The sequence below is a fragment of the Amblyraja radiata genome, chromosome 10, assembly GCF_010909765.2.
Source record: "Amblyraja radiata isolate CabotCenter1 chromosome 10, sAmbRad1.1.pri, whole genome shotgun sequence".
NCBI lineage: Eukaryota > Metazoa > Chordata > Chondrichthyes > Rajiformes > Rajidae > Amblyraja > Amblyraja radiata.
In genome coordinates, this window is record NC_045965.1 from 18,001,821 (window position 1) to 18,026,817 (window position 24,997).

Below are 24,997 nucleotides of genomic sequence, written 5' to 3' on the forward strand. Positions count from 1 at the left end.
CCAATTTTTAGACTTGGAATCCTCTATCATTAGAAGGGAATAGAGGTGGTGTGACAAGACCATTTATCATAATAATCGCAAAGTAAAGCAGGCGTAACACTACTCCTCCCAAAGCAATGTTGTTCATTGAATAACTTCTAAGAGTTAGCAGCTGTTATGGATTGAGACTAAAGGAAATCCAAATACTTAGTGAAGAGTTTGCTGACATGTCATGAGTAGACTTGGACAAATGTCTTGAGATTTCTCTCCCACAGAGATGCAACTATACATTGTGATCACACACACTTGCAGTTACGTCATCTCTTGCAACAGACAAAAAAGACCAAGCATCTTGCAAAGTAAATGAAAATAAAAAGCTGCAGATGCTGGATGTTTCACCAATTTTGTTGAAGGATCATGTCCCAGTAAATTGTCTACTTTAAAACCAAAAGATAAAGTCTTGTTTATAAATATCCCACAAATGGAACAACACAAAAACTTGATTTTGGCTGTTTATTTTCAGTTCTTATTTCTTAACTTAATAGATTCTCCAAACGTAAAACAATGCTGCCAGATCTGTTTAAATCCACATTTGTTCATTGATCACAGTAATGGCAAAATAAATAGAAACAAGCATACTGGATGTGGAACAAACAGAACAGAAATGTAATAAACTGCAGCGAGATAATTCAAATAATTTAAAACATGGAATATGGCTCTGCATTTTGTGTGATTATTTCTGCAAATATGAAATGCAGCTTGTTATGGTAAACAGATTTAAAGGTAAAATTGCTATAATGAAACATTTTTAGATTAATGAAATGAGATCCCACACTTAAATAGCAAAGTATTAGCTGTGGAATTGGCTTATTTAAAAGTACAGTTTGTATATTGGAGACTTCATTCCAGTTTTGTTTTTTCAGATTCAACCAGTGTTTCAAATAAAGGCAGAAAAACATTAAATAATACAAATTACAACCAATATACTTCAGTCAGGATATTGGATTGTTACATGTACAAATGCAATTCACATCTTAACTCTGACACTATGCAGTACCAACAAAGACCCTCAGCACATTACACATGCAGTTATGTACAGGAGTGTTACAAAAGCACTAATAAATATTTTTGCTGAGCTTATCTGGTTCCAAATGGATAGAGGAAAGGATCATCTGGACGGTAACCATAAGCTGTAACTGGACGCCCAGGAAAGCTAACTGGCTGACCAAATCCATCAACTGCCATACTGAAATTGGGGGAGAAAGTTAGAATTAGTAATTCATAAGAAATGATATAAAAGCAGACATGCATAGTTGTTCAGGTTCAGCACCTGACTTTTTAAATACTTTAAGCAACGGACATTTGTTTAAGATAATTGAGCTTAAATAAAGCGTGCAAAAAAAGACAGTTATATTTGTAGCCCATGCTAATTTTAAAATGACAATTTTCAATATAAAGAGCTTCTGTAAAACAATTCAAAATGTGATCAGTCACTTTAGACAAACCAAAATTCCACAGAGCATTGTGATGAATGGCCACACTTTTTCATGATGTTTAAAGGAAAACAAATGTTCCTTTGCTCCTTTAATTACCAAAACAGAACCGGTGTTTAATATGGAATTATAGAATGATTACAACACAGGAGAAAACCATTTGGCCAATCGTGTCATAATAACTCACGTTCATAGATCTTCAGAGCCTTGCAAAGTTTTTCTTCCTATTATCCAATTCCCCTTTAAAGGCAACAATAGAATCTGCCTCCATCAATTCAACACAAAATACATTCCAGATTTCAACTGCAGGCTGCATTAAGTTTTTCATCATGTCACCCTTTATTCTCCTCCTCTTTAGTTTGTATTTGTGATTTTGAGTTCTCCATTCTTCCACCAAAGGGAGCAACTTCCCATTAACACAGTCCAGGCCTCTCAGCATTTTACATATGTCACCCAAATTATCCTTCAGCCTTTTATAACACCTTCACCTCCTTTCTATAATGTGATTACCAAAATTGAACACAATACTCCAGTTGTCTATGCCATCAATAAACATTGTTATGCCATATGCTTCAACTTTACTGAGAAACCTATTACGTAGCACCTTTATCAAAAGCCTTTAGGAAGTCCATGTACACCAGAGCAACTACATTATCATCATCAACTCTATTTGTCATCTTAACAAAAAGCTCTATGAAATTAATTAAATTTGTTTTTAACAAATCCCTGCTGGCTTTGCCTTGGTCTGTGTTTCTAAAATCTTTCCCACCATTAAGTTCAAACTGATACGCATGTAATTGCTGGGCTAATGCTTACTCTCTTTTTTGAACGGGGGAGTAACATTTCCTACTTTCCAATCCTTTGGCACAACCACCAGATCCAAAGAGCATTGTAAGATGATGAGTAAAGTCCCTGTAATTTATTTCCATAGTTCCTGAAAATCCCTAAGAATCAACCCATGCAGTTCTGCTAGCTTAAAGACTTGAAGTAAAATCAACTTTTTTAATACCTGCAAGGTATAATTAAAAAATATTTATGTGCCTCACATCCTCTCTCACAACTCAATTAAAGATTTCCTTTCTCAGAACCTAAACTGTTATCTTGATGAAATAATGTCTTGGTTTTGGAATTGAACCCTTTCCAACTTAAGAGTAAGAATGCTAACGATTATACAATTAAAAGCAGACAGTGTCGTTGTTCCAGTCACCAAGTCTACCATACAAAGGTAGACAAAAATGCTGGAGAAACTCAGCGGATGAGGCATCATCTATGGAACAAAGGAATAGGTGACGAAGCAATCGGAAACGTCACCTATTCCTTCGCTGAGTTTTTCCAGCATCTGCAGTTCTTTCTTAAACAAGTCTACCATACAAATTGCTTAGTATGTAGACTTTACAGCATCTTCAGAAAAGTCCTCAATAGTTTCAATGAACCAAATTTATAGTTATGATGTGGATTATTGATTGTATTAAAAAAGCTTTTCCTCTTTACTAGCGTGAACTAGTGTGAACAGGTGATCGATGGTCGGCTTGGACTCAATGGGCTAAAGGGCCTGTTTCCATGCTATATCTCTAAACTAAACTTACACAATCTGTCTCATTTCAACAGTATTCCCGAAAAAGCAAACCAATTGATTGGCATGTCATCCATCACATGAAACAATAATTTCCCTTCATCAATTAGGATCAGGGAGTCATGCAGCTCTATGAGACTTTGGTTAGAACGCACTTGAGAGTATTGCATGCAGTTCTAGTCCATCCATTACAGGAAAGATGTGGAGGCTTGAGAGGGTGTGGAGGAGGTTTACCAGAATGATGTCTGGATTAAAGGGTTTCAGCTACAGGGAGAGGTTGGATAGATCCAGATACGATAGTGGTGTTTACGAGACGTTTAGATAGGCACATGAAAGTTCAGGGAATGAAGGGATATATCATGTATAGGCAGGTGAGATTGGTTTAACTTGGTATCATGTTCGGCACAAACGTTGTGGCCCACTCCTGTGCTGTACTGTTCTATGTGTTAATGTATATTATTCCATCTATAAAGTACAATGTCTTGGTTTCTTCACTGGTTCCTCATAAACATCTACCAACCAAAATGCACATAGAAGCTTCACCACTTTCAAATTCCTCTCCAATCATATATCTTCGTGATGTGCCATTCCTTCATTATCATGTCAAAATCCTGGAATTCTCCCACTGCACTTTTATATACACTTTAGATCATAAGGTCATGAATAGAAGTAGAAATAGGCCGTTCAGCCCATCAAATTTACTCCGCCATTCAATCATGGCTGATCTATCTCTCCCTCCTAACCCCATTCTCCTGCCTTCTCCCCATAACCTCTGACACCTGTACTAATCAAGAATCCATTCATCTCTGCCTTAACAAATATCCATTGACTTGGTCTCCACAGCCTTCTGTGGCAAAGAATTCCACAGATTCACCACCCGCTGACTAAATAAATTTCTCCTCATCTCCTTCCTAAAAGAATGTCCTTTAATTCTGAGGCTATGACCTCTAGTCCTAGACTCTCCCACTAGTGGAAAATCCTCTCCACATCCACTCTATCAAAGCCTTTCATTATTCGGTATGTTTCAATGAGGTCCCCCCTCATTCTTCTAAACTTCAGCGACGACAGGCCCAGTGCCGACAAACGCTCATCATAGGTTAACCTACACATTCCTGGGATCATTTTTGTGAACCTCCTCAGGATCCTTTCCTGAACCAGCACATCCTTCCTCAGATAAAATTGCTCACTATATTCCAAAAATAAATAAATTCAAATAAATGCTAGCATTGAGTTTGCTTTCTTTACTACCGATTCGACTTGCAGATTAACTTTTTGGGAATCCTGCACCAGGACTCCCAAGTCCCTTTGAACCTCCGATTTCTGAATTCTCACCCCATTTAGAAAATGGTCCACATCTTTATTCCTACTACCAAAATGCATGACTCTACACTTTGCTACATGATATTCCATCTGCCATTACTCTGCCCACTCTCCCAACCTGTCCTTCTGCAGAGTCCCTGCTTTCTCAACACTACCTGCCCCTCCACCTAAGAGTCATAGAGTGATACAGTGTGGAAACAGGCCCTTCGGCCCAACTTGCCAACGCAGGCCAACAATGTCCCAGCTACACTAGCCCCACTTGCCTGTGCTTGGTCCATATCCCTCCACACCCGTCCTATCCATGCACCTGTCTAACTGTTTCTTAATCAATGGGATAGTCCCAGCCTTAACTACCTCCTCTGGCAGCTTGTTCCATACACCCACCACCCTTTGTGTGAAAAAGTTACCCCTCGGATTCCTATTTTCTATTTTCGTATCATCCTCAAACTTTGCCACAAAGCTTTCAATCCCCTATTCTAAATCATTCATATACAATGTGAAGAGTGGCGGCCCCAGCACCGACCCTGCAGAACTCCACGAGTCACTGGCAGCCAACCAGAAAAAGCCCCATTATTGCCACTCTTTGTTTTCTGCCATCCAACCAACCTGCTATCCATGCCTTTCCCCTGGTATGCACCACTACTAGTTGCTCCAAGAATCCACTCCACAAATTCCCTTTCTTGCGGTCCAACTTTACAACAAGGATTGCACCAATTCAATAAAGAAGGTCATCACCATTTTTTCCAAGGCTATGAGGAATGGGCCTTTCCAGAACCCCAAATCCTCTTTAACAACAATAACTCAAAACTCCTGTGAAATAAGGTCTTCAAAAATTGACTTAACCAAACAACGTCTGAAGAATTCAATCTGTTCCTAAGATTGCTTTATGTACATATGAAAACAGAGATAAAGTATAAAGATAGCAAGTGATATACAGTGCATTCAGAAAGTATTCAGACCCCTTCACTTTTTCCACATTTTGTTACGTTACAGCCTTATTCTAAAATTGATTAAATTCATTATTTTATCATCAATCTACACACGATACCTCATAATAAAAAAGCAAAAACAGGTGTTTAGAAACTTTTGCAAAGTAATTAAAAAGAAATAACTGAAATATCACCTTTACACAAGTATTCAGACCCTTTGCTATGACACTCAAAATTGAACTTCAATGCATCCTGTTTCCATTGATTATCCTATGTTTCGACAACTTGATTGGAGTCCACATGTGGTAAATTAAATTGATTGTACATGATTTAGAAAGGTACACATCTGTCTATATAATGTCCCGCAGTTGACAGTGTATGTCAGAGCAAAAACCAAGCCATGAAGACGAAGTAATTGTCGAGACACAGATCTGGGGAAGGGTATAAAACAATTTCTGCAGCCTTGCAAGTCCCAAAGCGCACAGTGGCCTCTGTCATTCTTAAATGTAAGAAGTTTGTAAAGACCAGGACTCTTCATAGAGCTGGCCGCCTGGCCAAACTGAGCAATCGGGGGAGAAGGGCCTTGGTCAAGGAGGTGACCAAGAACCTGATGGTCACTCTGACAGAGCTCCAGAGTTCCTCTGTGGAGATGGGAGAAACTTCCAGAAGGGCAACTATATCTGCAGCATTCCATCAATCAGGTCTTTATGGTAGAGTGGCCAGACAGAAGCCACTCCTCGGTAAAAGGCACATGACAGCCCGCTTGGAGTTTGCCAAAAGGCACCTAAACAAGATTCTCTGGTCTGATGAAACCAAGATTGCACTCTTTGGCCCGAATGCCAAGTGTTACACCTGGAAGAAACCAGGCTCCACTCATCACCTGGCCAATACCATACCTACGGTGAAGCATGGTCGTGGCAGCATCATGCTGTAGGGATGTTTTTCAGCGGTAGGAACTGGGAGACCAGTCAGGATCGAGGGAAAGATGAACGGAGCAAAGTATAGAGAGATCCTTGATGAAAACCTGCTCCAGAGCGTTCAGGACCTCAGACTGGGGCAGGGGTTCACCTTCCAACAGGACAACGACCCAAAGCACACAGCCAAGACAACCCAGGAATGGCTTTGAGACAAGTCTGTGAATGTCCATGTGTGGCCCAGCCAGAGCCCGGACTTGAACCCGATCGAATATCTCTGGAGGGACCTGAAAATAGCTGTGCATCAACAAAGTGCTGACTAAGAGACCTGAATACTTACGTAGATGTGATATTTCATTTATTTATTTTAGTGTTAGTCAGAGTCTTAAAAAAATCCATGCTGACTTCTCTTGATTAAACTGTGTGCTTCTAAAAGGGGGTTGATAAATCCCACTCATTTATCCACCACCGAAGTTAAATTGACCTGCTGTAATTATTATGTTTATCCCTTCCTTTAGAAACAATGGTACAGCATGAACATTATACTATCTTCTGGAACCACTCCTGTGACCAGGGAGGATTGGAAAATGATGGTCAGAGTCTCTGCAATTTCTTCCCTTTTTTTTTACCTAGTACATTTACAATATATTTCATCCAGACGTACAACTAGTTTATCCTCAAAATCTCTCAACACTTTCTCTTACTATATTTATCCTAGTCAATATTTCAACATACTTTCTCCTACATTACAACATCAGTATTTTATTAATGTAGCTTCAAAGTAATTGTAGTGTTTTGTTTGGAAACGGATGTAGCTCAAATACAAACTTGAATCTTTGGAATTGTAAGGTTTGTCAATGTGCCACTCAGAAATTCGACCTGTCTCCATCTGGCATTTGCATTGGGAATCACACGTTCAGAAAATTGAAATAGAGACACAATGGTAAAAACTCAGTGCACTGAGATTAAAACTGTATTTCTCTGCAAATTCAATTGGTTCATTTGTTAGGTTGCATTTCTTACTTGATGGCACTCGGGTTAAAAATGCAGAATTTTTCAAGGAGATAATAGAATTTTCTGCACATCACCAATCATTCAATGTTTAATTTTATTTCAATATTGGAAGACTATAATACTTGTGTATTAAAATTATCTCTTTAAACTATATCAAGATGTTTTATGTTTAAATATCCAGTCCAATTTATTCTTTACTACTAGAAAATCATTCATTGCTGCAAATGTTTGGGCCACAATAGCCATTTTCTGTTCCATTAGCTTTGAACTTCAACTGGGCATCTGATCTAGGTATTGCTTTCAAATGCTAATCACTCCACTTTACAATCCTAAACAACTATACACGGAGCAGGAAAATGTCAGCAGTGCTGGAGCCAAATTGTCTTCAGAAATGACTGGCAATCAACTATGCATATCTGCAGACAATTACACAAACCCCTTGGCTCCAAACTGTTTCCTATGACATGTCCTTATACTGTAATGATTGGAAGTAAAATTTGATCATGATTTGATTCTACCCCTTGGCTAGTTATTGAAACTATAATTTAAATTCTCCAGTATTTGTTTATTTCAGTCTTATTGAACGGATTAGGTACTTATGAGGCTGACCCAAGGTCACTGAAAAGAGTCAGGTTTGATTACGAAGGTAGAACTGTGCTCACACAATATTTTCTCTGAATTTGTTTTTCATTCAAATTACCCTTTCGCACACAACTTTGTACTTCATTTCCCTGCTTTAATTGCCACCAACAAAAGTATCAATTCAAGCATTTATTTTATAATTCTTCTGCAACTTGTCCCTGATATTTTTTTCTTCAGCAATGAAAATAATGAAAGAGTTTACATTGTTCACTCTTGAATAGTTATGCAAGGTTTGCTTTTTAATTGGTCAACAGGGGACACGTTTAAAAATCTTTGATTCCTCTTGGGATATGGTGGTGGAAGCAACTTCTAGCTGCGCCGGTGTAATCACCCTCCAACGTGCAAAATGGGATTCTAAATGTCTTGCAGGATTTTATACAATTTATCAGAAAAAAAGCATGCATTGCATAGTTGTTTGAAGTCTTGAGTAATCTAGATACAAATAAAAGTTTCCGATAGTTTCTTTGTTGTGAAGCCAGGAGAGCCACCAGTGCTCTTCCTGACTCAACAGAAGTGCTGTGGGCCAGTCCTTGCCCCCGCTTTCACTCCCAAAAATCCAGATGAGCCAGCTTGGTTTTGGAGCTACAGAAAATATCAGGAAGAAATCTAATTTCAATTTGAATGCAGGTATGTATCAATGGCTGATATTTTGCACACCAATTTTCAGTGCAAGTTGGATTTAGTTTCCATTCTATCTGATAACCTAACAAAGATAAAGCACAATTTACCAATTAAATACAACTGTGGGATCAAGAGTGAAAAGAGGATAATATACAAACTTGGACCTGCCACCTGGAAATATATCTTGCTCTCTTTCATTATACTTCCAGGAAAACATTCTAGATGAACTAAATTGGAATTCATTCAGCCAATAACCAATCCAAGGAAAATTTTGTTTCAGATATTAAGTTTGGTGCTGTTCTTGTTTCATCTCAGCAAAATGAAATGTTAGCAACATTAGCACCTCTAATGTGATTCCTATATATATATGTGTGTGTGTGTGTGTGTGTGTGTGTGTGTGTGTGTGTGTGTGTGCGCGCGTGTGTACCAGTGTTCTGTTTACACAGAATACCCTCAGACAGCAATCTAAAAAACGAACAGAATTAACACATTCTTTGGCTTTGTTTTAACAGAATTTAACATAAAAGAGAAAATAGCACTGACATCTTCAACAAAATTTACACTAAAGGGATCAGCTAGACTTTTAAACCTTGAATTAATGCAAAGAATGAAACATTTCCCGGTTTAAAACTCTGATGCCAACAGCTGAGGGGATCCACAAGGTACTAACATGCACTACATTGGACATGCAGAATTTGAAACAAGACAAGCTGCTTGTATTAAAAAATTATACAGGCATAGCCAAATCACATCCAAGATTCTATAGTTCCTTTCCACACTGTTAAATATGCTCCAATTAGTGCAGAACAATCAAAACTAAAATGATGGTGAACTACACATCCAAACTAATGAATATTTGTTCGAGGAATGATCAAATTTTACATTTGTCTGCTCTGACTTAATCTTGAATTTTGCATCCAGGTCTTGTGATCATAAACTATGAGAGGCAAAGTGTTGAACAATGTGCAGAGTAAGTTAAGATGCTAAATGTATAATACTGCAGTTTATTTATTGTCCACTTGATGGTGCTTGTTGTACATATCACAAAACTAGAGAATCCAAACGAGAATATGTGTGTTTGTGCGTCCGCATAATATATACCAAACTACTTGTATTATGATATTACATGACTAATAGTCTCAAATTTCCCGGTAATGACCATCTCACACATTGCTTGTCCTTCTGCTAAGTTAATGCATACCTTTAATGGATTTTCTTGGGAAACTTCCTAAAATGATGCCATCTCCACACCTCACTTCAAAGCTATATGAAGCGCAAAGCCTTCCAGATGTAAATATCATGTACAAGACCATGCCCATTGAAATGCTAGAGAAACATTTAGCGCTGGGGTTCCATGCGCCTGGCTTAGCCAGCTGTCAGAACCTTCAAAAGTAAAATGTTTCTTACATTAAAGAGCAATCAAAAACATAAACTACATTAAAAAAAAAATTAAATGCTTCAATACTACGAATAAACAAATAAACAAATAATTAAAATGCCCAATACTGTACTTTCCCAGATAACTCGCAGCCATTCCACTTCATATAAAGTAACAAGGTTGCCAGCTATAATCCAATATTAGTGAATTGTTTGAATTTAAGAGCCCCAATACTTGATACTGAGCTGTCTAAAGTGGAACATAAACAGTAAACCCTTGGTGTGAAATTGGAGACTTCCACTCTTGTGCACACTCTAATGGTAGTGCCAACTCTTTTGATACTTATATGGCATTCCCACCCAGCACTGCTGGCATTTCTTCAGAAAATCTGGACCATTGATTAAAAAAATTAATATTGTGTGCTTGAATGATTTAAGACAGATGTTAAGTGCCCATGTTTATCATTGACAAATTGTGGTTCATAAAATGTATGTACCACCTGGAAGTATTGAAGGTAAAAAGCTCAGTTCTACACAATTACAATTCTAAACTAATTTCCACTCCTCCATCAGCAACTCCCAATCTTCAAAACCAGGGAGCCTCAGTTGTGATTTTTAATTTCAGGCAATTAACTGAGCTAGAGGGGTAATAGATTTTAACAATCTGTCCCTCTGACCTAGGAATTCAGGTTCAAATCTAATTGAAGGGCAGAAACATATTTTGTGAAATTAATATAATATTCTCAATGAAATTTAACTAACATATAAAATAAGGAAAAGCATATCGACCCAGGATATCCATACTTTTCAAAAACCATCTATCTAATCCAATTTGCAAAATCTCACAGCTAGCCTTCCATGGGATAGATGTTTCACGCTTCTCAACTCCCAAAACCTAGAATTAATTTAATCTTTCAACCCCAAGTCTGGCGGCATTGTGAATGAGTCCTACCTATGTTCTTGCAGTGCAAAACCACACTATTAAGAGTTAAAATCTAACCCGCCTCTCAATAATCAAAGTCTAATCTGATTGGAAATATATTTTAAATCTGCAACTATTCAGGATATGAAGTATTCACCACAGGCAGTTGCTCAACCGATTAATTAAAAAATTTCCAGTCTTTTACAAGTCTGGCATTTTTCAGTGCATAGCACATTAACTTTTCCAACTGGATTGCCAATCCTGTCATTACAAATTTCATTTGGCAAAAATGAAAGCCCTTTGGGTGAAAGCAGTGATGAGTGTTCAATCCCAGGCCCATCAAAAATGACAGCTTTTCCTAAATTTGCAGTAAAACAGTTGGAAATTATTTAAACATATTTGATTTAAGGTTATATCTTTGTTAAAAGAAATCACATATATTCATTTTGTTACAAGGTTTCATCCAAGCAACTATCATCTGTCAAGTCTCAGTTCCTGAAACATTGTATAGCTAAGCTTTACCTTTTCAAACTCCAACATTTTGTAGGCTCCCTTGAAAATTGACAGCAGTTGTTTTATGATCTTTATGGTTTTAGGTCAAAACTATTAACCCCTGAGATACAGAGAAAAGTCATTAAAGTGAATGGGTTTGTTGGTGGAGAAAAGGCCTCCCAGAAAGGACTAAGCAGTTACACAAAACTGCTTTTTTAATGAATCCCCTGAAATTTCAGAAACAAAAATACAATGTAAATACTACAATATATCAACTCTATTAGCAAGTGCTATACTTTACATAGCCCAACTTCTGTATTATTTACACTCTTTGTCGTGTTTCAGATGATACCTCAGGCATAATTAAATTATCTGTGGTGAACTGTGGGGTGCCTACTAGTTTAAAACAGCAGGGGCAACCTATTCCCTAACAGATGGCTGCTCGTTCGAGTTCCAAGGCTGCCTATAATTCCAGCCCATTTGAAAGCACGCAAGGTCTGAGGGGTAGCGATAGGGATGGGGAGGGCATGTTGCCCAAACTGAAGTAAATAACTGCATTGTTTAAGATGCAGGTAGACACAAAGGGTCTCGACTCGAAACGTCACCCATTCCTTCTCTACAGAGATGCTGCCTGTCCCGCTGAGTTATTCCAGCATTTTGTGTCCACCTTCGATTTAAACCAGCAACTGCAGTTCTTTCCTACACACTGTTTAAGATGCAACTTTATTTCAGATTTGCAACCAGTGGCCAAGTTACAGTTTTTGTTTATTATAGAGAGAATTCTTCTGCCATCAGCTGTGGAGGTCTTCCTTGGCCTGCCAGTCCCTTTGCAATTAGTAAGCTCACCAGTGCTCTCTTTCTTCTTAATGATGTTCCAAACAGTTGATTTTGGTAAGCCTAATGTTTGGCTGATGTCTCTAACAGTTTGATTATTGTTTCTCAGTCTCATAATGGCATATTTGACTTTCATTGGCACAACTTTACTCCTCATGTTGCTAAACAGCAATAAAAGTTTCCAAAGGTTCTGGAAAGGCTGGAGGAAAGACCAGGTGCTGAGAGCTCTCTTATACCTACATTTAGGAAGCAATTAAATACACCTGAGCAATTACAAACACCTGTGAATACATGTGTCCCAAACATTATGGTGCCCTGAAATGGGGTGGGGGGGGGTGGACTGTGTATAAACACTGCTTTAATTTCTACATGGTGAAACCAAAATGTATAAAAATGGCCTTTATTAAAATCTGACAATGTGCACTTTAACCACATGTGATTTTTTTTTTCTATTACAAATCTCAAATTGTGGAGTACAGAAGCAAATAAATAAATGATGGGTCTTTGGCCCAAACATTATGGAGGGCACTGTAGTTAAAAGCAGGTAATAATAATAATAATGGATGGGATTTATATAGCGCCTTTCTAATACTCAAGGCGCTTTACATCGCATTATTCATTCACTCCTCAGTCACACTCGGTGGTGGTAAGCTACTTCTGTAGCCACAGCTGCCCTGGGGCAGACTGACGGAAGCGTGGCTGCCAATCTGCGCCTACGGCCCCTCCGACCACCTCCGACCACCACCAATCACTCACACACATTCACACACATTCACACACAGGCAAAGGTGGGTGAAGTGTCTTGCCCAAGGACACAACGACAGTATGCACTCCAAGCGGGATTCGAACCGGCTACCTTCCGGTTGCCAGCCGAACACTTAGCCCATTGTGCCATCTGTCGTCCCAAACAGGTACTATAACAACATTTAAAATACACAGACAGGTGCATGGAAAGGAAAGATTTAGAATGATGTATGCCAAATGCAGGCAAATGGGACCAGCTTAGATTAGGCAATTTGGTTGGCATGTTGAAATGGTCCGAAGGGCAACATTTCCATACCGTAGGACTCCATGACTCTACGCATGTTTCAGCACAGGCACTGGGTTGGGTGGTGTTCTTTGCCACAAACTCAATGCAAATACTTAAATTGTGTTTGAACTAAAATTCCCTGATTCAACTAAAATCAAATGTAAATCCTCCAGATATGTACAAGCTCAGCTCAATGTCTCAAGTAAATAAGTAGTCATCATGACTCTGAAACAGGACTTGGACTTTTCCAGGTATATTAATTTTATTTTTTAATTATGTTCCTCACATTGGATTCTGAATATTTAAAAACTTACATAAAAAACTAAATCATTTTAAAATGGTACTTATAATTTAAGACATCGGACGAACAATAAAATACACACAGCACAATTAAATGTTGTTTTACAAATTGAGAATTACAGCTTATATAAACCATCTCTTTTAAAACTTCTCAAATGAAAGATTACTAAGGGACCTTGTATAACCATTTAGGTCGGTCCTGAACCACAACTGGACTAATGACTCCGTATAAAACAAGACTTTAAACAAAATGGGTTTTGCCACAGTAAGCGTGCTTTTCCTTGCAGGAAGTTTCTAGCCCTTTACTCATTCACTAAACCATGCCTTTGATCTCTCTCTCCTGTCACTTCTCCGGTTACACAGTCCTTTCAAAATGCAGTAAATATCAAGTGGTTAGCTGGTAATTCTATTCAATTTTTTTTAAATTCCTTTCAAATGATCACATGCTGTTAAGGACACAACAACTGCCAGCTGTATACTTCCTTTTGAAAATCAGCCACAATTCCTGATGAAATATTTAGTTTAGTTGCGACCTTATGAGAACATTAAGGTCTGTTTTGAGATGGGGAAAAAAAATTGCTAAGCCATGTGCTCATCAGTTTAATTATCTAGAGCAAAGCCGTTATAATACATAAAATGTTGGACAACTTGGTAGCTGAGCAATGCTGAGCAATGCTGCATTGGACTTTTGTCTGGGGAAATGGTAATTCAAGAGGAATGTTGGTAGTATTGCACGAGAGGTTTCTCATCATAGAAAATCGTAGAAGTATAGAAAATTATCCTGTTCAATTGTTACAAGAAGAGAACTTAAGTCACTTTTAGCAGAAAAAAAGCTGTTCGTTAAGAATTACCTGTGTTTTATTACATGTTGACCCATTTTTCTTATATTGAAAATTATTTTTATAAAAATATTTTTTTCTTTATGGCGAGCTTCACAAAAGGTGCTATAGGTATCATCACAACTTCTATCTTCAAGAAACAAATTGCTGAACACATTTAAAGTTTTGAATGTTTTTTTAATTACACAAATGTAATGTGCAATGGGGATTTTATGTTACCAGTCTTTAAACTTTAGCGACACAACATGGAAACAGGCCCTTTGGCCCACCAAGTCCGTGCCAATCAGTGATCACCCCCATACACTAGAACTATCCTACACACTGGGGACAATTTATATATTTTCTACCAAAGCCAATTAACCTACAAACTTGTAGGAAGTAAACTGCAGATGCTGATTTACACCGAAGATAGACACAGAATGCTGGAGTAACTTAGCAGGCCAGGCAGCATCTCTGGAAAGAAGGACCGGGTTACGTTTCGAGTCGAGACACCTTCTGAAGAAGTCTGAAGAAGGGTCTCACCCCAAAACATCACCCGTTCCTTCTCTCCAGAGATGCTGCCTGTCCCGCTGAGGTGCTCCAGTATTTTGTGTCAACCTACAAGCCTGTACGTCTTTGGAGTGTGGTTTTTGTACGTTCTCCCATGCAGTCACAGGGAGAACGTACAAACTCCGTACAGTCGGCACCCATAGTTTGGATCAAATCCAGGTCTACGGCGTTATAAGGCAGCAACTCTGATGCAGTGCTACAGTGCCACCCAGTCTTAATACCAATTTTAAGGTGTTATTGCAGAACGATTTTCTCTAAACTATGAGAAAGAAAATATATTTCAAAAGAATAGGTTTTGTCACACAGACAAGAAATCTTGCATATTCATAAAAACCAAAAGCAGAGCTTGCCTATGGGCACAAGACCATGTGCCAGCATGGAGATTTTAGCTTACTTGACCATTCATTTAACAGTCCATGTACAAACTAATTCGGCATGAATTAACCTTCGGTGGAAAGCTATCCTATCCCAAATGGGTTAGCTAAAAAAAAAAAAAATCAGATTATTTCTAGTTTTGTATTGAGATATGTTGCACATACACAATTCTTCCCAGTTATCTCTCAGCTGAGCTTTTCATATTCCGAGACTGGAACTACCATGCCATATGGTGAATTTAATCAACCTAGTGCAGAACTATTCCAATTCCATTCAAATTATATATTCATCCCAATATGAAGGAGTTAATGTCAGGTATTTCAGATAGCTCAATGCTATATAGCTACGGGGCAGGCATACAACCTTTGTCAATCTAAGGTGGCTGTAATTAAGATGTTAGCATTAGGAAGAAAATTGAATAATGTGTTCGATGGCATTACAAAAATAACACTACAATTTAAATTTTTAAAATTTTTTTTTAAAGACAAACCTATGACTTTGTCAGAATCATTGGAGCCTATTTCATAAATCCACCACTTTTGGCCTTCTAACCTTGCTTGTGGCTTGTTTAATTTACCTTTGACTAATGTCATCCAAGTCAAGTGGCGAAGTTATATTTTCCCCAAAGAATTTTGAAGACACTCACTTTTGCTTCCTCCAACAGAAATAAGCTTCACTCTACATTGTAATATTTCCAAACCAGTCAAATACCACTCTGCAAACAGATGGTATGGTATTTATTCAATCACATTGATGGGCTGCTGTTGAATTTCAATATGATCCAAGTGTTATAAGTAAATTACTACCTATTTTTTAATATATTTTGATTTACCATTGAATGCCATTCCCAGTGATCAATATCCACAGTAAAACTTGTGTTTATATTTTTGGAGGAAAAGGGCATTTTTATTATGTTTATAAAGTCCCAATTTGTTTTTGTTTTTCAAATTAAAACTAATAGTGAGATAATAAAGAACATTGTCTGCAGAAAATGTGCATGGTCTTTGTCATGGAATACCACAGGACAAAACTGAGATAACTTGTCTGGTTCGGTGGTGGAAGAACTCAGTACATCACGCAGCAACCATGGAGGAACTGGACAGACGACGTTTCGGGTTGGGACCCTTATCTGCTCAAGATTCTAGCATCTGCTGTTTCTTGCATCCTTGATCTATCATCTATAGCTCAAGTTACTTGTTGCCAATTCACGCCTTTCCTTTAAAAAATTAAAATATCAATCATCACTCTCCCAACTTCCAACATTCCAGATGAGAACCAGCAGCCTGGTCAAAAGTTTTTTTTTAAGTCTGTAAATTATTGCATTTAACCCCTGATGGTTGGGTTTGAAATAACATTTCCTCTTTTAGATTATTTATGCATTGATATTCAGTAGTAAAATATAGCACCCAATACATTTGCCAATTTATAGTCCTAATCTCACTGTTTACAGGTCAATTGACCTTTCATATAATTCATGATCAGAATCTAAGGCAAAATGGAGTTGAGCCTTTTTACTGAATTGCTGCATCAATACATAATAATAATAATAATAATAATAAATTTTACTTTTGGGCGCCTTTCAGACATCTCAAAGACACCTTACAGAGATTAACAGGAATAAAAAACATATAATCAGAATAAAATAAATAATAAAGACATCACAGAAACACAAATTAAAAACAGAATTCAGTCCAAAAACAAAAACACAATGTGAAGAGAGAGCAGCGGCAGCTAAAGCGCGCCAGCGTCCACTCTCTCTTCACGGCAGCCATCTTGGACAAAGACTAACAGGATTACGTACAGACAAAAAATCATCCCCCCACAATGGATACCACTGTGGGGGAAGGCACAATGTCCAGTCCCCAACCCCAAGTTCACCCAAAGTCAGGCCTATTGAGGCCACCGCAGTTGCCTCTACGGAGGCCCGATGTTCCTGGCCGTTCTCACCGGGTGGTCTTGCCCCGGCGTCGGGAGAGTCCTCTCAGCGGCTGGGCCAACTGGAACGGCCGCTTCCTAGCTGGGGACCGCGGCTTCCGAAGCCGACAAGGCCGCGCCGGTTTGGAGCTCCCAGGCTCCCGATGTTGAAATCGACGCCGCCCGCACCGCTCCGCAGACCCGCAGCCCGGAGGTGTTGAACTCGGCGGTCTCAGCTCACCGGAGCTCCAGCGTGTCGATCCAGCGCGGCGACCCAGGCAAGGCATCGCCCGCTCCGCTCCACGACAGCGCTTCAGCGCTGTGCCGCCACCGAGGCCGAGGTGCTGGGCGGTCCCCGCCAGGAAACGGCGCTCCAGGCCCACTGGTAGGCCGCGAGGACGGGTCGACGGGCAGCCCGGAGAAAAAGCTGCCTCACCGACCAGGTAGGGACCTAGAAATAAAATTGCCACCTACCCCCCACATTAAAAAGTCAATTTCTCCAAACGGACGAGACACAGGACTAACTAAAACCTATAAAAAAAGCGAATTAAACGGACGGCTGCTGGTTATCAGCCGTTCCCCAAGATGGCTCCTCCTCCTACATTGTTATTACAAGGTATAGAGTAGCATATGAGATATTCAGAGTGCATTATATGCACAATGCAATATAGAGTCAGAGGGTCATATAGTATGGAAACAGTCCCTATGACCCAAGTCGTGCATACCAAACAAGAAGCCTCATCTAAGCTAGTCTCATTGGCCTGCTTTTGACCCATATCCCTCTAAGCCTTTCTATTGATGTACCTATCCAAATGTCTTTTGTGTTGTTGTTACTGTACCTGCCTCAATCACTTTTCTGGCAGCTCATTCCCTATAGGTGGCACTGGGTGTGTGGAAAAGGTACCCACCCCTCTCACCTTGCGATCTGTAGTTCTTAAACCAGCAAAAACAGTGTGCATTCATCTTATCTATGTCAATTTTATCTGTCCATCATAAAAGGATGCAACTCCACAATACTAAAATTAAAGATTGTAACAATTATAATCATCCATCATTTTTCATGTGCCAATAAATTAGTTTCCTATAATATTACATCTAGCTCATGTACGTTTTACTCTCATAAATGCTTAAAAGTAATTTTCAATTTATATGCAACATTGGAATGTGGAGAAATTGTAAATCTTTTAAGAGCTTGTATTCTTTTTAGTACGTCTTCCTGAACTACAAATCAAAATATATTTAAAAAATAGGTAGTAATGTACTTACACGGATCATATTGAAATTCAACAGCAGCCCATTAATGCAATTGATTTTTGTACAAATATGGCATATAATTATGCAACGCATGAAAGGCAGGATTTTAACATTGTTATTACTATTCAAGATTAACCAGACATCTGTCTACAGAAAAAAACAGTAACTGGATACAACTGCTCTACTACAATGCAACTAAAGAGATAGCACTTTTTTACAGTTATGTTAAAAATTTGCTTCATTTTATTTCTTGTGTAACACCTACACTATAAACAGATTTTTGTTTAATTAGCTACAGTATCAATAATTCCTCTCTGTAGAAACATGGAAGTACCATACAAATGATCAAGGAATGTTCCATCATAGAAGGAATCAACAGGAAGGGTGGATTCTAAGTGAGACTGAAGTCTCCAGCTAGAATTAAGGAGCTTCTACAATAAGGTGCTTCCAGGTGGAAAGCATTCAAAGGGAAATAGCAAAAGTTCAGGGCCAACATGTTCTAGTAAGGATGAAAGCCAGAGGTAACAAGTTCAGGGAACCCTAGATGTCAAAGGTTGTTGAGGGTTGGATAAAATGAAAAAAGAAAACATATGGCAGGTATATGAAACTAAAGGGGAGTGAGAATATCAGAACACAAATTGTAGGGAGGTACTGAGAAAGGAAATTTGAAAAGCAGGAGGTTTCACAAAATACCATTAGCAGAGAGATTTAAGGTTATTCCAAAGACGTACTATATGTATATTAAGAGTAATAGAATAATCAGGGAGATAATAAGACGTATTATGGTTAATGTGAGCAATATATGTTTGAGAGCCAGAGGGCTTAGAAGTGGTCCTAAATGAATACGCTGCATCAGAATTTATTATGGGAACAGACTTTGTAGTTAAAGAATTTAGCAAAGGGGAAGGTGAAATTAGAAAAATAGGTGCAGGAGTAGGCCATTTGATCCTTCGAGCCAGCACCACCATTCAATATGATCATAGCTGATCATCCAGAATCAGTACCCTGTTCCTGCTTTCTCCCCATATCCCTTGATTCCGTTCGCCCTAAGAGCTTTATTCAATAAATAAAGAAATATTCTAGGCCTCAGCGGCCTAAACGTGGGTAAATAACTGGGACCAGGTGGGATCTACCCTTGTCTGCTGCAGGAGGTAAGGGATTGCTGGGACTTTAAATGAGATTTTTAAATTCTCGCTGTCTGCAGAGAGTTTTCTGACTGGAGGACAGCAAAGGTGGCCTCATTTTCAAGAAGGGAAGTAGAGCAAGTAAGGAAGTATTGGAGAAAATGCTGAGGGTCAAATTAGCGATCACTTGGACCAATAGAGTCTAATCAGAGATAGCCAACATGGCTTTGTTAAGGGATGATCTTCTCTGATCAATCTGACTGAATCTTTTGAAGATTACATGGACTTCAGTTAGGACTTAGGCTAAGTACCACATGGGAGACTAGCCCAAAAGGTAAGAGCACAAAGGATCCAGGGCTAAGGAGGGTAGTCTTAGGCCACAAAGTGATATTGATGTGTCGGTGAAATAGGCTGAGAAATGGCAGATGGGAATTCAATCCAGATAAACATGGAGTGATGCATTTGGCAGTACAATGAGGCTTGGAGATGTCCAATTAATGATTCAATTAGGTAGCATTGATGAATAGAGAGATATAGTACAGGATCAGAGTTCATTGAAAGTCCCTGGATGAGTGCTTGAATCATGCAGACATAGAAGAGTATGGGTCAAGTGTGGATGTGGTAGGCTGAATGGCCTGTTTCCATGCTATACATCACATGCATTTTCATGACCTCTTTCTTAGAAAGTAACTATTATTAGAAAGTAACATCTCACAACACACCAAAGACAGGCCATCATCTGCACTTCCTTCCTTGACACCTCACAACGTACCCATGTTAGAAAGGCATAATTAAAAATTAAAAAATCACCCGTTCATACTACTATGTTATTCCACTTTCTCATCCACTCTTTACACACCAGGGCAAATTTACAGAGGTCATTTAATCTACAAAGCCACATGATGGGAACCCAGGATGGAAATATCAAAGACTAAAGGGCACAGCTCTAAGGTGAGAGAGGCTATGTTTAAAGGAGATGTGTGGGGCAAGTTTTTTTTAGTTTTTTTACACAGAGGGTGGCGGGTGTCTGGAAACCCCTGCCAGGGTGGAGGTACCATAGTGGTATTTAAGAGGCTTTAAAACAGTTTTAACGATCTATTAATATTGGATGAGAATGTACAAACACAACTTTGAATAAATAATATGTACGTCTATAATGATATATCTCTAGTTGTGATTTTCGTCAAATTTTCTCCAGTTCCACAAATGATTTACTGTCCTATAATTTGCGTTTGAATAAAATGGCTATATCTTGTGCCTTTGGGTAAGTAAATCAATTATATATAATTATTTTAAATGCCAGTGTGGTCTGGTCTCATAACAAAACTCGTATATTATGATTTAACTATCACGAAGAAATATAATATTTTGGCATAGATTGAACAAACGGCAATTTTTAGGTCATTTATAAAAATGGCAGTTTGTTAACTGATAGCACCTATTATTCACCTTAATCTGCACAATTGGTAAAATAGACCAAAGTTTAACTAAAAAAACTACCTAAGATTTACCCTTTGAATCATAATTAGCTATTTTGTTACCAACCCTAAACATCTGGCAGTCATTGGGAGAAACCAAAGAGAACAGATAAAACAATTACCTTTTTTTTTTTGCTAGAATAAACAATACTACTAAGGGTATGATTGTAAATAGCTTAAGTAGTATTTGAATCAGAAATGTCAATGCAATCAACATGAAAATATAACAAAATATGGCTACAACATCAGGTCCCAATTATTTACAAATTTCTTTTTGGTATCAAAATTTTGTAAACCATCTAAAGATACACGTTGCTGCATAAATAGTTGCAGTTATTAAGCAGCCTCTACATCCAAAGGATGTGCAAAGCAACTTACAACAAATTAATAAGTGATCACATTTATAATGCAGGCAAATATGACAACTATATTGCATACATAGAAACATAGAAAATAGGTGCAGGAGTAGGTCATTCGGCCCTTCGAGCCTGCACCGCCATTCAATATGATCATGGCTGATCATCCAACTCAGTATCCTGTACCTGCCTTCTCTCCATACCCCCTGATCCCATTAGCCACAAGGGCCATATCTAACTCCCTCTTAAATATAGCCAATGAACTGGCCTCAACTACTTTCTGTGGCAGAGAATTCCACAGATTCACCACTCTGTGTGAATTTATTTTTTCTCATCCCGGTCCCAAAAGACTTCCCCTTTATCCTTAAACTGTGACCGCTTGTTCTGGACTTCCCCAACATCGGGAACAACCTTCCTGCATCTAGCCTGTCCAACCCCTTAAGAATTTTGTAAGTTTCTATAAGATCCCCCCTCAATCTTCTAAATTCCAGCAAGTACAAGCCGAGTCTATCCAGTCTTTCTTCATATGAAAGTCCTGACATCCCAGGAATCAGTCTGGTGAACCTTCTCTGTACTCCCTCTATGGCAAGAATGTCTTTCCTCAGATTAGGAGACCAAAACTGCACGCAATACTCCAGGTGTGGTCTCACCAAGGCCCTGTACAATTGCAGTAGAACCTCCCTGCTCCTATACTCAAATCCTTTTGCTATGAATGCTAACATACCATTCGCTTTCTTCACTGCCTGCTGCACCTGCATGCCTACTTTCAATGACTGGTGTACCATGACACCCAGGTCTCGGTTGCATCTCCCCTTTTGCTAATTGGCCACCATTCAGATAATAGTCTACTTTCCTGTTCTTGCCACCAAAGTGGATAACCTCACATTTATCCACATTATACTGCATCTGCCATGCATTTGCCCACTCACCCAACCTATCCAAGTCACCTTGCAGTCTCCTAGCATCCTCCTCACAGCTAACACTGCCCCCCAGCTTAGTGTCATCCGCAAACTTGGAGATAGTGAAGACAGAACCAAAGTAGTTATTCAATTGGTCTGCCATGTCCTTGTTCCCCATGATCAATTCATCTGTTTCTGACTGCAAGGGACCTACATTACGACAGTATTAAAGTCTTCCGTTTGACCTTGTGTTCACTACATTTACTTAAATATTGGGTGGGTAAAGGCATACTCCAAAATGAGGATTTGCTGTTGGGAGTGGTCCATCTCAAGCGACAATCATAATAGTTACAACTGTCTTAAACAGGTACTTATTAAGCAATGACAGCATTACATCCATGCTTCAAGACGCTTCTAGCTTTCTTTCTCCCACCCATGCAATCAGTCTGAAGGGTCCTGTCCCGAAATATCAACTATCCTCGTTCTCCAGGGATGCTGCCTGACCCGCTGAATTACTCCTGCATTTAATGTTTTTCCTTGAAATATGCATTTCGGGTTGACTACAATCCTATCTCCCTGTTGGATTGCAACCTTGTCGTGGTCGGGGAGCTTGTGTGTCTCAGTAACCCCTAGAGCTATGCCAGCGGGAGATTCGTGTCCTGTTATGGTCTCCTGTGCTGGACAGGTCGAAGGGTAGAGGCGAGACGAAGAGCGATCCACTGGTCCTCCAGGTTGGAGGTTGTGCACAGGGCTAACAACCCTGTCTAGTAAAACAAATATGTTACGGAAACAGCAACTGAAGGAATCAACAAGGAGTGGAGGAACTTCGTTGCTGCCCTACATGCCAGGAGGCATAATAGGCAGTAAGTAAGTAAATACAATCCTATACTGCATACAAAGTAAAATATCACATCATATTACCAATTAAATATTAGAAAACTGCAAAAACTGGAAATCAGAAATAAATTGAAATAAAAATAAAAACTTCGACCAAAAATGTTAACTTTGCTTTTCTTTCCACAGATCCTGTCTTGACCTGCTGAATGGTTTAAGTATTTTCTGTATTTTTAATTGAAAGTTAGCAAGTTAGAAAAATTTAAATTCGGAAACACGTTTTCTTTTAGGAAGAAGTTCACTTTTATTTCTACAATTATGACCTTGAGTACTCATCTTTGATGTGCCATTTTAAAAGCACACCACAGAAAAAAATCAATAAATGTCACATTGCTTATTGAAAAATTCTTAGTTCCACAATAATGAAGCAACTATCATGCCTGAAACTCAACTCTGGTATTAAATCTCAATAAGTACTAAAATAATCTATCTGAACAAGGGACAAGTTATTGCTTGGAAATAAATATTTTTTGTTGCAGCTGGCCATCAGATGATTTCAGTAAATGTATTAACTAAGGTTGTTGGTTTCTGGTTGTTTTCAAATTAGTTTAATTGACCATGAACCCCCAGCAGGGCCAAAAATAAGACCTGTCAAAGGGTAGACGAGTTTCTAGCCAATGGCCATCCACACTTCAGTAGAAGTTGCAATCACTGTCGCATGATGATAAAGCACACACACCAAAATCCTATACTTCCAGCGGCGGAAGTCCGCAGGAACTGGAAGACAGAGATGTGTGGTGCGTCCGTCACCGTTCCCGTTGGAAACCAGCACCACTGCGTCGCTAATGTTTTCAACGATGATGAAATAATGAATGTAGTGATTTTCTGACACAGGATAAATCAGAAATCAGCTAAAAGTAATATCTTAAATATTAAAAAAAGGAAAGATCTGTTTACATTAACTTTCAATTAATTTAGACTCATTATCTAACCTTACCTGCTATAAGGATGCTGTCCAACAAGGTCACCGTTTTGAAACTGGTAGTCAGTTAAGAAATCTGGACTAATGGATCCATCAGGGGGCAAAAGTCCTTCTGAAAATAAAGTTAACAATAATTTGGCATTACTCAGTTTATTTTGTCAAATTAGTTAATTCCTGCACATATTGATACATTACTTTGCTGATTTGGTCATACATGCAAACTTATCAACTATCATAATTACTTACAATTAATAACAATGGGAGAAGGAAACAATTAGGCAAAAAATATGACAGCCGTACATTATTCAGAGAGTTGGAGTTTGGTGATGTCATTATGTTTTTAATGGGGCTTTCTATCTTCCTATCTTTTGTTTTCCCATTCTTACAAATTACTTTTTCAGAGTGTCCTGGACTATTACTTCGGGATCCTATGTGACAGGCCATCACAAAGCAAACAAGCGCCTTGTACTTGCCCAGCATTGCAGAGATAAACCATCGCTGTTAAAAAAATTAGAAAATAGAAATAAAAAAGTACGGTGTTGTGAGCCCGACAAGCAGACCAAAATTTAAAAGATGCATTTGTACGTGCATATGTACATGGCAAAAATAGCTTCTTCATTTGATTCTTCATGAATAGTTTGAACAGGGACATTCAGATTTTCTCAGTGGTGTAAACTAAAGCCTTAACCTCCAACTGGTAACATTTACTTACATTTCCTGGACTCATATTGTTTGCTCACCTGCATTGTAGAAAAGATCAGGTCTTTCAAGAATATCTCCTTCATGAATAAATGTCTCTAACCCATCATCACCATAGACATAGGGCTCACTTTCATCCATCTGACGGTTCTCAACCATTTCCAGCCACTGTGAGTTGTGCCAGCGAAACTTCTCACTTTGAATTTTTTTGGCCCATTCTTCATCATATTCCTGTCAAAATTTTAAAACATGTT

At 38.6% G+C, this 24,997-nt stretch overlaps 1 protein-coding gene across 3 annotated transcripts in view; it reads right to left on the minus strand.

Moving 5' to 3' along the window:
• Positions 1 to 478: 478 nt before the first annotated feature.
• kifap3 (kinesin associated protein 3) overlaps positions 479 to 24,997 on the minus strand; it is a 132,093-nt gene continuing 107,574 nt past the window's right edge. For 2 of the 3 annotated variants that reach the window (XM_033028221.1, XM_033028220.1), the window contains exons 18-20: positions 24,785 to 24,974; positions 24,060 to 24,156; positions 479 to 1,225 (exon numbers count right to left, since the gene is read on the minus strand). In XM_033028221.1, coding sequence (XP_032884112.1) covers positions 1,117 to 1,225; positions 24,060 to 24,156; positions 24,785 to 24,974 — 396 coding nt within the window. In that variant the 3' untranslated portion in view covers positions 479 to 1,116. Of the gene's footprint in view, positions 1,226 to 9,686; positions 9,869 to 24,059; positions 24,157 to 24,784; positions 24,975 to 24,997 lie in introns of all 3 variants that reach the window. The other variant, XR_004413262.1, reaches the window with a different exon arrangement.